Below are 13580 nucleotides of genomic sequence, written 5' to 3' on the forward strand. Positions count from 1 at the left end.
TGATGTATCATGATGATGTTCTACTGAAGTTTTGGTGTATACTTGAGGTTCTTTATGGGAGGGACCAGAAGACTTTCCAGGTTTTATGAAGCCTGGAACTTAAATAAATTGTGGGACTATTTTAAGGAAAAGAATATTAGAAATACAAACTCAAGTTTGTAAAGATGACCATGTACTTAGAATGAGAAAGGGACTTAAATTTTTAATTTTCAAAAGCTGAACTGTCATAAAATCCAGAAACATAACATTCATAATTATGTGTCTGACATATTTTTTCTACAGTTTTGGTTGCATATCCTTTGATTGCCTCTTTGTATGACAACTCTTGTCATACACAAGTGATATGTGGTGCTATCACTTTCTGTACAGACAATAGAAAGGTAATTGTCTCCTATTCCAATTTCAATAAAACTTGAAAAAAATATTGATGGTTGTGAAGCATAAAGCATGCAACTTTACTTACAGAATACGGACACGGAGCGCACACACCCTGAAAACACAAGACTTCTGATTCTCTTTTCCATGCTTCCCATAGAAAAAGAAAAACTGTGGGGAACATTTGTTTTCTGGGCTGCATTGAGTGTATTCTTGACAGGATAGAATTTCTGTTTTGACTGGGTGTCAATGAAAATTGAATTCTATGCTTGAAATTTTAAATAACTGATGATGAGGAAAAAAAAAAAAACCACCTCCAACTAGCTCCTGGCTCCTCTGCTACCCCCCTGTGTCTGGTGCTTGCCATCAGAGGACATGTTTACATGGCCACACGTCCTTTGGTCCTACCTTCATGATGCCATGCTTGGTGAGTTGTCACCGAGGGTTGAAGGAGAATTCCTGCAAGACATTCTTACACAAGGGGAGCTGGCCTAATGTACCTCTACAGGGAAGTGGCTGCAAATCATATAAATACATATCATCTGAAGTATGTGAACTCCCAATCCAGATTCCTCTTATTTGGACCTCCAAAATGCATGTAAATCCTCCAAAGCCACCCAAAATAAAGGGAAGTTGAAAAAGACAGTCTTTTTCATTTTATTTTAGTTGGTTTTACAAAAATGTGTTGTGAGGTTAATGCACTACTAGGGAGGGCCCCTGAGAAGGCCATGGAAGACACTGGACAAGGGAGCGTCTGAAACTGCAGCTTTGCAGCAGATTTATCCCAGGAAGGACCCAAAGAAACCCAGATTGGAGTCTGGATCGCCTCTTAAATTTTTATTATTTCAACATGTTTCAGTTTTTTTTTTAATTTTTTACTAGAAAATTCAATTTACTCAGCTTATCTAAATTTTCTTCTTCCAAGCAGGATTATTGATAACAGATGTATCCATTACCTTATTGTTTGGCAGGCAACACTTTGTATTTATTTTCTTTTAAGAAAATTTATTGGAGTGTAGTTGGTTTATAATTCTGCATTACTTTCAGGTGTACAGCAGAGTGAGTAAGTTATACATATATCCACTCTCTTTTAGAATATTTCCCCATATAGGTCATTACAGACTATAGCGTTCTCTATGTTACACAATAGGTTTTCATTAGTTATCTCTTTTATATATTACTATTGCCAATCCCAAGTTTCTCCCTCTCCCCTTTTCCCCCTTGGTAACCATGTTTGTTTTCTACATCCATAACGCAATTTCTGTTCTGTAAGTAAGTTCATCTGCACCAACTTTTTTAGATTCCACATATACGTTATAATCATTTGTACAAGATGGGTCCCTTTCTCCCTCCCTTTCTCCTTCCCTCCCTCCTTCCTTAAATTGCAGACTGGAATTATTATTATTATTGCTTTGTTTTATGTGACTCCTTAAGGTAGGCTGGGAATATGATTCAGATCCAGGAGTCCTCATGACATGCATAATCTGTCACTACACCATATATCAGAGAATTAGGTTCTGATCCCCTCTCAGCTACTAACTCCTGTGTGGTTTGAAGGGTCACTGCTTCAGCTTGCTGGCTTTTAACTCCTCAGCTGGTCAGTTCACACTGGGGCAAAGTTAGTGGTTTCTGGGAGTCCAAAGGTTCTGCAAAAGTGCTTCAAGGGTGGCCAAGTCCTCTTCCTTTAAGCAGAGGAGCTCTGCTGTTTCATATGCTAGACTTTGAGATATTTTTACCTTGAAATAGTTGCATTATGGAAAAAAAAATTGCAACTGATTCACTTTGCTATGCAATTGAAACTAATACAACATTGTAAATAAACTATATTCCAAACTAATTAATTAAAAAAAAATACAACAAGCAGCGGCAGCAAAGAAGGCATCTGGCTTAATAAAAAACAAACAAACAAAAGGGGCATTTTTTAGATAAATTGTCCCAAATGCCTGGAATGACCTGGGGAGCTTTCCAATTCCATTGTAGCACTCATAATTTAATTTTGTATCTGTTAAAAGTTTGGGGTTTTTCTGCTTAATCAGGGCTGAGACATTACTGTAGGTCAGTGGTATGTAACCTTGTCTACACTTAAGGATTATCTGGGGAACTTTAAAAAATTCTAATGCCTGGGTCTTACCCTTGTGATTATTATTTTGTTAACCTGAGTGTAGGTGATTTAAAAGCACCACAGGTGCTTCTGATGGACATCAGGACCCTAAGTGGAGATAATCATTGCAACTGTCAAGTTCGAATAATCTGTGTATGAAAAAAAAATCACATGCATGATGTCCATATCCACAGCTCCATAAATATTTGTTGACTATTCATTTCCATTTGATAGCTAAGTTACATAATGCCCTCAATTGCTGGAGACAAATGTTAGAGAAAAGGCACGAGGTGTGGTGGCAGTATTCGCTAGCTTCTGTACACTGGTTTTTTCAAGAATTTCTCATTGTTCTTCACACCTACAAGGGTCAAAAAAAGCTATTTTTGTCCTTGCCCCCCCACCCCCCACAAACCCTGGAGCCACACACAAATGGGTCAGCTTCTCTAGTGTTGTTAGCTGATATATAAAACTCGTTGATTAGAATCAAAGGATCTTGCAAATAGGATTCTAAGATTTTGTTTAATTTATGGAATATGATTCCTTGGAAAAAAAAGGTCTAATTTCTTTCAAACTTATAAGACATTTTCTTCCCTTCTCATTGATCTTGGTGTGTGAAAAGGTCAGTGAGAGATGACATTGCTGTGTTCCCATGTTGTTTTAAATACCCCTGACTTGCAGAATTATAAGGGGCTCAATAATACCATTGAGATACTTTCATAATGTGACACTCACTGCTTGGTTGGGAACTCAGGGCTTTGGGAACCAGAAATGGAAATTTGCAAGGATACAAGCGAGAACTTTCTCCTGTATTTGGCTTGGACTTTTGTACAACCCCAGATGGCAGTAGATTTTATAATAGGTGGAAAAACATTCAGCATTTGTTCATCATTCATGCATTCATTTTTCACTTATTCATTCTACACACATGGATTTAAACGTATACTCGTATTAGAGCCTGATTTTGGTGCTAGGTAAGTATTCAGAATGGCATAAATGTGTGTAGGTCTTCACTGAACATTTGAATAGACCTTAAGTAAGAATTAATTTGGCTTTTCAAATGGAATTCCACTGGTGTATAAAGGCCATGAGTTCTCTGGGGGATTTTTAGATTCCATGTGTGCATTTCAGTGATTAGCTAAAAACCATACAGTAATTATATTCTGAACCATCCAGAAGATGACCTCATAACCAAAGATACAATTTTAGGGTCTACAGTTTGTCTGTCACCATGCTCACCTTGGCACAGTTATCGCTAATGTAATTGCTATTGACTAAGATGAAAATCAATCTAATTATAATCAATCTGATTTCAGTGTTGACCATCTGGTGATGTCCATATATAGAGTCTTTTGTGTTGTTGGAAGAGGGTGTTTGCTATGACCAGTGCGTTCTTTTGGCAAAACTCTATTAGCCTTTGCCCTGCTTCATTCCATATTCCAAGGCCAAATTTGCCTGTTACTCCAGGTGTTTCTTGACTTCCTACTTTTGCATTCCAGTCCCCTATAATGAAAAGGACATCTTTTTGGGTGTTAGTTCTAAAAGGTCTTGTAGGTCTTCATAGAACCGTTCAACTTCAGCTTCTTCAGCATTACTGGTAGTGGTATAGACTTGGATTACTGTGATATTGAATGGTTTGCCTTGGAAATGAAAAGAGATCATTCTGTTGTTTTTGAGATTGCATCCAAGTACTGCATTTCGGACTCTCTGGTTGACCATGATGGCTACTCCATTTCTTCTAAGGGATTCCTGCCTGCAGTAGTAGATATAATGTTCATCTGAGTTAAATTCACCCATTCCAGTCCATTTTTGTTTGCTGATTCCTAGAATGTCGACGTTCACTCTTGCCATCTCCTGTTTGACCACTTCTAATTTTCCTTGATTCATGGACCTAACATTCCAGGTTCCTATGCAATATTGCTCTTTAGAGCATTGGACCTTGCTTCTACCACGAGTCATATCCACAACTAGGTATTATTTTTGCTTTGGCTCCATCCCTTCATTCTTTCTGGAATTATTTCTCCACTGATCTCCAGTAGCATATTGGGCACCTACCAACCTGGGGAGTTCCTCTTTCAGTATCCTATCATTTTGTCTTTTCATAGTGTTCATGGGGTTCTCAAGGCAAGAATACTGAAGTGGTTTGCTATTCCCTTCTCCAGTGGACCACATTCTGTCAGACCTCTCCACCATGACGCGTCTGTCTTGGGTGGCCCCACAGGGCATGGCTTAATTTTGTTGAGTTAGACAAGGCTGTGGTCCGTGTGATTAGATTGACTAGTTTTCTATGATTATGGTTTCAGTGTCTGTGCCCTCTGATGCCCTCTCGCAACACTTACCATCTTACTTAGGTTTCTCTTACCTTGGACGTGGGGTATCTCCTCATGGCTGCTCCAGGAAAGCGCAGCCGCTGATCCTTACCTTGGACGAGGGGTATAAATACCAGATGTTCAAGCCGGTTTTAGAAAAGGCAGAGGAACCAGAGATCAAATTGCCAACGTCTGCTGGATCATGGAAAAAGCAAGAGAGTTCCAGAAAAACATCTATTTCTGCTTTATTGACTATGCCAAAGCCTTTGACTGTGTGGATCATAATAAACTGTGGAAAATTCTGAATGAGGTGGGAATACCAGGCCACCTGACCTGACTCTTGAGAAACCTATATGCAGGTCAGGAAGCAACAGTTAGAACTGGACATGAAACAACAGACTGGTTCCAAATAGGAAAAGGAGTATGTCAAGGCTATATATTGTCACCCTGCTTATTTAACTTCTCTGCAGAGTACATCATGAGAAACGCTGGGCTGGAGGAAGCACAAGCTGGAATCAAGATTGCTGGGGGAAATATCAATAACCTCAGATATGCAGATGGACACCACTCATGGCAGAAAGTGAAGAGGAGCTAAAAAGCCTCTTGATGAAAGTGAAAAAGGAGAGTGAAAAAGTTGGCCTAAAGCTCAACATTGAGAAAACTAAGATCATGGCATCTGGTCCCATCACTTCATGGGAAGTAGATGGGGAAACAGTGGAAACAGTGTCAGACTTTATTTTTGGGGGCTCCAAAATCACTGCAGATTGTGACTGCAGCCATGAAATTAAAAGACGCTTACTCCTTGGAAGAAAAGTTATGACCAATGTAGATAGCATATTCAAAGGGAGAGACATTACTTTGCCAACAAAGGTCCATCTAGTCAAGGCTATGGTTTTTCCAGTGGTCATGTATGGATGTGAGAGTTGGACTGTGAAGAAAGCTGAGCGCCGAAGAATTGATGCTTTTGAACTATCGTGTTGGAGAAGACTCTTGAGAGTCCCTTGGACTGCAAGGAGATCCAGCCAGTCCATTCTAAAGGAAATCAGCCCTGGGTGTTCTTTGGAAGGAATGATGCTAAAGCTGAAACTCCAGTACTCTGGCCACCTCATGCGAAGAGTTGACTCATTGGAAAAGACTCTGATGCGATTGAGGGCAGGAGGAGAAGGGGATGACAGAGGATGAGATGGCTGGATGGCATCACTGACTCAATGGACATGAATTTGAGTGAACTCTGAGAGTTGGTGATGGACAGGGAGGCCTGGTGTGCTGCCATTCATGGGGTAGCAAAGAGTCGGACTTGACTGAGCGACTGAACTGAACTGAACTGAAGATGAAAATAAGTGGAGAAAGGTCTTATTCCTAGAGAATACATTATGCCTGCATGAGGGCAAATGAAGTAAACACACCAAAATCAAAGTTGTGCAGCCATTTGAATGGAGAAAAGCAGTAGGCTGTGTCACATGGCTCATGGCAGAGTAGGGATGCTGTGCTCAGAAGATGCTGTGCTAAAGCTCTTGCTACCACAATATGCTGTGTAGTTTTGCAGATCATCATTCTTCTCAGTAGGCAGTTATTTTCCATTTTGAACGATACGCATTGGCAATTTTGTTTGTATTTAATTTTAAAATTTGTTTTGGTTGGAGAATTTTATAGAAGTAATGTTTACTTAGATTTGTGTTGGTTCCTAATTAGTAGTGCTAGTATAAAGATAATTTGTGTCAACAGCAGGGGTTGGAAAAACCTTCCTTACTTTGAAGGGGATTGGTATATTACTTAATATTGGCAGATTTTTTTTTCTAATTTATCTCACTCTGCTATAATCACTGTTTAGTTCATTTTTCCCATTAGCCTGCAAGCTCCTGGAGCAAATATTCACACCGTGCTTGACTTTCAGACTCTTTTATATTTATTAAATAAATGTGTTGATAAGAATTAGAATCATCTAACTCCTAAGGGCTACTTGAAAGAGTAGTGAGATCTCTGTCAAGGGAGGAATTTAAACACAGGCTATGACTTTTGGAGGATTCCTGAAGCAAGTGAGCACATCAACACCTCTTTGAACTCTGGAAGGCAGGATCAAAATTGTTACTTTTGCCACTGTGCTAGGTCGCTTCAGTCATGTCCAACTCTTTTCAAACCCCATGGACTGATTTTGCCAATGACCTTCCAGAGATCATTTTACCCCAAATCAATTGCCTAAGTAGTAGTAGCATAACGTTAGTCACTCAGTCACGTCTGACTCGTAGTGACCCCATGGATTGTAGTCCATCAGTCTCCTCTGTCCATGGGATTTCCAGGCAAGAATACTGGAGTGGCTTGCCATTTCCTTCTCCTGGGGATCTTCGTGACCCAGGGATCGAACCCAGGGGTCTCCCATATTGCAGGCAGATTCTTTACTCTCTTAGCCACCAGGGAAGCCCAAGTAGCAGTAGTATCCCAGCACAATGAACTGTTGAGGTTATTTATTTTGCAGGTGAATTCTCAATTTTACCCTGAATACTTTCAGTGTCTCCCTCATAAAGATGTCGGAATTCTAAGAATCATTTAGAAAGTGAATTCCTATAGGTCCGTCTACACCCGCAATATGTATGTGGATGTCTCAGAGCGCATGATGAGAGATGGCTGCATGAAAAGAGAGGGCTCATGCATGAATCCAGAGGAGCCACTTTTGTCCAGAGGATACCGATTTTAGATTTGTCAGGAAGGCAGAAACATATGGACAGCAGTCAGCCATATCTCTTCAAGTTGATTTTTTCCTGTTCTTTTTTCCCCCCTCTTTCTCCTTGCAGTTTAATGTGAGTGCTTCTCTCTCTCGGCTCATTTATTTCAGATGCCTCAGGAACAGTACACCCATCACCGGGGCACCATGCCCAGCTCTGAGGGGCCGCAGGTATACAAAGTGGGGATTTATGGCTGGCGGAAAAGATGTTTGTATTTCTTTGTCCTACTCCTGATGATTCTAATACTGGTGAACTTGGCCATGACCATCTGGATTCTCAAAGTCATGAACTTCACAATTGTAAGTAAGACCATACAGTTTTCTTTAGCTCTTTTGTGGGGAAGGGAAAGCATGGGGAAGAAAAAAGAATGTGGAAAGTGATGGTAGTAAAATTAAAAATAACCTACAAGCAGTGGGTTTGATGGGGGCAGGGAAAGAAAAGCATTGCTGCTCAGATTACATGTTAGGATTGACTTCTTTTAAATCTCAACTGTTCAGAGGCTGGTAATCCAATTGTGGGATGTTTCTCTTCTTTTGCAATCATGTGAGCTTTCCCTACATTTTGATAACTGTGTTTCTATAGCCTGTAACTTATAAGTAATTTGAGTAAATAATGTAGGGAGAAGGATGAGATAAAGCCCAAAGTAGTAAGTTTGTGTTTTTTATTTTTATTTTTTTATTTTAGTAGTAATTAAGAAAGTTTTCATGAGGTAAAGGTTGAAACATCAGTGTTCAATTAGCCTTTGGAGAACATTAAAGAATTTTCAGTATCTATTTACACCTGGTAGTTAATGGAGCATTTCCTCGATTTTTAGGAATAGAATCAGAGGAGTATTGCCATTTTACTTTTTTTCTTTTTAAGAATTTGTGTTTACACTTCCTTGAAGAAATTCTTGATCTTGGTACTTAGGGCCATGCAGCAGGTTGGACATTTGCTTGTTGAAGTTCAGATGAAAAGAAAATCTTGGCAAAAAGATTTTTGGAGTTATTCTGAGGTATTTCCCTAGAGCTTTTGTAAAGATTATAACAGTATAAATAAATTCTTGCATTAGTGAGAGCATAGTCCTAAAAATGCTTTCTTTTCCTCTGGTAATGTCAAAAGTAAGTAATTATGTTGGCAATATAAAAGATCTCCTGTGTGATAAGAAAATGTAACCGTAACATAATTAAAAGTAAGGTTTTCATGTGAAATACAAAATAGAATAGTGGATATTTGTCTTTCCTGAATTGTAGAGCTTATTTTTAATCCCTCACACCTGGGCACAGGTAGACTTTCTTGCCTTTGCTCAGGCCATTTCTTCTCCTCGGGCTGCTTTTCTCCATTTTCTGCCTGGTACAACTCCTCCCTGATGCTCCTGTAGCTCCATTTATGTATTTATTATTTCACTTATCACTCCAGATAAAACTTTTTACATGTGTCTCCCAGGCAGCGTGAACTTTGATAATAGCAGGGGTGGCATCTCTTTTCTGTGGGCCTTTGTTCATTACTCATGAGACGGGCTATGGGCACTTGACTCATGAGGATTACATAAACCAGTGTTAGTGCATTGAAAGGGCTCACTTTTAAAATCGAAATATAGCTGATTTACAATGCTGTGTTAATTTCTGCTGTATAGCAAAATGATTGCGTTATACATACGTATGCTTTCTTTTTCAGATTCTTTTCCATTATGGTTTATCATAACATATTGAATATAGTTCCCTGTGCTATACAATAGGACCTTGTTGTTTATCTATTTTACATGTCATAGTTTGTATCTGCCAATCCCAGACTCCCAGACCATCCCACTCCTATCTCCCTCCAGGCAACCACAAGTCTGTTCTCTGTCTGTGATTCTGTTCCTGTTTCAGATAAGTTCATTTGCTTCATATTTTAGATTCTGCATATAAGCGACATTATATGACATTTGTCTTTCTCCTTCTGATTTACCTAATGTGATAATTTCCAAGCACATTTGTGTTGCTACAAAAGGCATTTCGTTCTTTTTATGGTTGAGTAGTATTCCATTGTGTATTTTTACCACATCTTTTTTATCTGTTCATCTTTGATGGACATTTTGGTGGTTTTCATGCCTTGCCTAGTGAATATGCTGCTCAGAATATGAAGGTGCATGTATCTTTTTAAATTATGTTTCTGTCTAGGAGTGGGATTTCAGGATCTTGTGGTAACTCTATTTTTAGTTTTTGAGGGACTTTCTGTAGTGGCTGCATCAACTTACATCCTTGCCCACAGTGTAAAAGGGTTCTCTTTTCTCCACACCCTTTCCAGCATATGTTATTTATAGATGTTTTAGCGATGGAGAATGGTTCACTTTTCAATATTTGCAGTAAGCAGCAGCAAATTAAGCTTCTGAGTTGCAGTTTTAAGTTTCAAAGACGATACAGGTCAATTTCCAGTGTATTGTACGGGGTCTAACAAAGTATGTTCTAGAATATTGGAGCACATTAGGTTCTACTTCTGAATTAGAATCTGTAAATATTTTTTGAACTTACTTTATATAAAAAAAAAATCAGAGAAGTGTTTTAGGTGAGACAGAGAGGGAGGTATGATCCAAGTTGTAGTCTAGATACTACTCACGCAAGGATGCAATATAATGGAGAAACTGTCTCAGAGTTTAAGGCTCTAAAATGTGTCATGAATCTGCCCTTAAGTCCAAGGGTCCATAGTTGTCATTTGTCAGTATGCATGTTCTGTGATGTTTTTATTTCATATTTCAAAACCTTTACAGTAGAAAAATTCTATATCGTAATATAAAATAGAAGACTGAAGCTAGGGCAGTAGAATGAAGAATAAATGTTCAAAAGACGTTAAAAGATGGAAGTGACATACCTCAACCTCACCTACTGTTTGGGTATGAGTTGTTGAGGGATTGAGAGATAATTCTGGAATACTCCAGGTTCTTGATAGTGAGATGGTTGGATGGTGGGACAATAACAACAAGATTGAATTCATTGTCTTTCCACTGAAATTTAGCTGAGACTCATGTATCCCTCTCATTCCCTGTTTGGGGCTGTTTTTGTTATATTGACATAGTTTGACGTGAAGTTAATGTATAGAACCTGAAAGATTAGAGGGTGAATGTGGTGGAGAATATGAACTCAAACCTAGATAACTGTGATATTACGCAAATCTGGCTTCTCAAGTATGTTTTATCTGGCAGACTCAACAGTGAGATGTCTATGTAAATGTATATTGAGTGACAATTCACTATGAATGTTATGAGTTTGGGGAGCAATATGATATTAAGGTAATAATCTATATAAAATAGGCTATTTCGTGTAGTTAACTAAATTGATTGCCAAAGTTGACAGTTTTTAAAGATTTACCAAACCAAGTGCTTACTGAGGTGAGAATAATGCTATTGTTAGTCATAATGGGTAATTTTGTAACAGTAATGCTTTTGAGCAAATAGAGCTGAAGTGTCACAAAACTGGTCTTTCCCTGGATGGTAAAAACATATTCTCCATAAATCACAGTATAATGCATATCCCTTTAGAATTATAATTCTATTCCACAAATAAAAATTTACTGACAGTGAATATCTTGAAAAAGAATGAGGCGTTCACCAATGTTACATTGGTGAGTGTGGAGTGTGTGAACACAGGAAATCCAGTACGATCGGAGTGAAGCAATTTCTGTGAGGCTTCTGGACGATTGTCAAGGGGAAAGACTGATTATTTGGTACACCTGGAATGTTTAGTAATTTGGGATTTGGAAACGTTTACACCTTAATCAAACCCTCTGAGTAATGACAAACCAAGAGTGATGTCATCTGCAAGTGTTTCTGAGGACTTGGCAGTTTATCCAATATCGGGCATCCAGAATTTTCTATGCTGTCAGATTTGCATTCTATGCTGTCCCCAAGGGTTATGCTGAAAGAGTCCTTCCATTATAACAATCTGGACAAGCATCCAACCAAGTTTTATTTGTCCCAGATGTAAATCAGAATAAAAATGATTTTTTTCCTCTGCTTTTAGCAGATTACTCTGCTGTTCATTATTAATCAAGATAGAATTACAGTCTCCTACACTTTTCCAGTGTTTCCCCTGCTTGGAGGAATGTTTAATTTCCCTTTGTTGTAAAGACCCATAGGTTCACCTCTCATAGTTTATCACACACTGTGCTTTACAAAGAAACTAGTATTATTTATTAAGCATGTGCTTAATATGCGCTAGTCACTGCTTGGCAGTTTAAAAAATTATCTTGTTTAATTTTCCAAACAACCCTACAAATTGGGTATTACAATCTCCATTTTAGTAAAATAAAACCCAAGGCTCACAGAAGTTGAGTGGCTTTCTAAAGGAAACAGCTAGTAGTCAAAGAACTGGTGCTTGACTTCAAAGCCTACCCCTTTATACCACAACGTACAGTCAGTTCAGTTCAGTTCAGTTCAGCTGCTCATTCATGTCCACCTCCTCTAGCTAATTGCTGCAATGACCTGGCTTTCCAACCCAGCTCTGAAGCTGCTGAAGTGGTTCATTACCTTTGTTACCCGCCTTGTGTCATCAGATCACAAATTTGCTTCCCATCCAAGATATCCACTGACTTTTCCTGTGTGGAGTACTTCCTGATAGTTATGTGTGTGCAGGCCTTAACTCAGTTCTCTTTATCCTACAGCCAATGACCTCTCCCTTCACTGCTTCTACCTTTTGTTATAGTCCCTTGTAATGTTTATATAAACATTTAATGCAAACTGAATAATGCTATCCGTGTCATAGGTTGGTGTGTAGACTCTGAGTTAGCACCTGACCTGTAGGAAGATTTTGTGTTGGAAACAGAAAATGATAGGAGAACCCCACTCAGGGCAGTAGTTAGGGGCTGACTTAGCACAAAGATGCTCTATGTTCACATCTGAGTTCTGCTACTTTGACAAATTTTTCAACCTTTCTGTACTACCATATATTGGGAGTAATAGCAATACCTACCTGTTTATATGATTGTTGTGAAGAGTGAATGAGGTGATAAATGTGAAGTGCTTAGAAAAGGAGCTTGTTCCGAAGTAAATGCCTTCTGCTAGTGTTTACCATTATCATCATCATCATTTATTGAAGGCTCATTTTGCATCAGGCTGTCTGCCATTGCAACTTATAAATATCTAACTTAATCTTTATGTGGATTGGTATTATGATACCAACTTCACAGGGAGGAGAGAAGCTCAGTAACTTGATTTGGGATCACATAGCTAAAAAGTGGCAGAGGAGAGGTTTGAATCCAAACAGTCTTAGTCTGGAATATGGTTTATTCATCTCTGTGATGCATTGTGGGCAGTGGAGAAATCCCTAGCATGAGTGTCAAGGAATGGGACACCTGGTGGGCTATGAACTACATCACCTTTTCCTTCTGGCGCTCAGTACAGAAATGAATGCAGTGAACTAGGTATCCTTTAGGACTGCAAGGCATCTTCTTGTTTGAACACTACAGTTTTGTCTTTGGAGCTTGGCCTTGACCATGTGAGATCTTCCTCTGTAGAGGGCTGCTGCTTCTACCAGTGTATTCCAGCAGCTCAATCCAAATAACTTGGCCTCAAAGACCTCCCAAAATACTGCAGTACTGATTGTCTACAGTGTCATTTAGCACAAGTGCTTATTAGTGGCAAAGCTTAAAATGTTTGATTTCCAATGAGTGTGCAATCATTATTAGATGAAATAGGTACCTTGAACCACCTCTTCAAACATCCTCATCTTGCAGCTGATTGAACCAAAGTAGATGATGAAGTTGTCTGACCCAGCTTTAGCATCCCAACCATACTGGGAACTCCTCAGGAGCAGGGGTTGTATTCTATTCATATTTATAGCCATGGACCAGTGCCTGGTATGCAGTCGGCTTTCAATGTGTGTTTGTTAATTGCCAAACACATGTGAGTGTTTTATACAGACCACATGTATGAGATGATGGATGTCAAGTCGTTGGTCCATGCTGGGCACACAATATGTCCTAGATAAATTGTAGCTAGCTATACTAGTGTTTAACAGATCCTCTAACTTCTCTTTCTTTCTCCACTCATTAAAATTACAAAATCCAAACCATTGTATCTATGATTAAGAGAATGTCCATTTGTTTAATAAAAACTAAAGCAGA

The 13580-nt window shown here is 38.9% G+C and overlaps 1 protein-coding gene across 2 annotated transcripts in view; it reads left to right on the top strand.

Annotated features, from left to right (window-relative positions):
• SGCD (sarcoglycan delta) overlaps nt 1-13580 on the top strand; it is a 613120-nt gene that overhangs the window by 198257 nt on the left and 401283 nt on the right. For both annotated transcript variants that reach the window (XM_052644383.1, XM_052644384.1), the window contains exon 2: nt 7613-7801. In XM_052644383.1, the coding sequence (XP_052500343.1) occupies nt 7613-7801 (189 nt within the window). The remainder of the gene's footprint in view (nt 1-7612; nt 7802-13580) is intronic.

Source organism: Budorcas taxicolor, chromosome 7, assembly GCF_023091745.1.
Source record: "Budorcas taxicolor isolate Tak-1 chromosome 7, Takin1.1, whole genome shotgun sequence".
Taxonomy (NCBI): Eukaryota; Metazoa; Chordata; class Mammalia; order Artiodactyla; family Bovidae; genus Budorcas; species Budorcas taxicolor.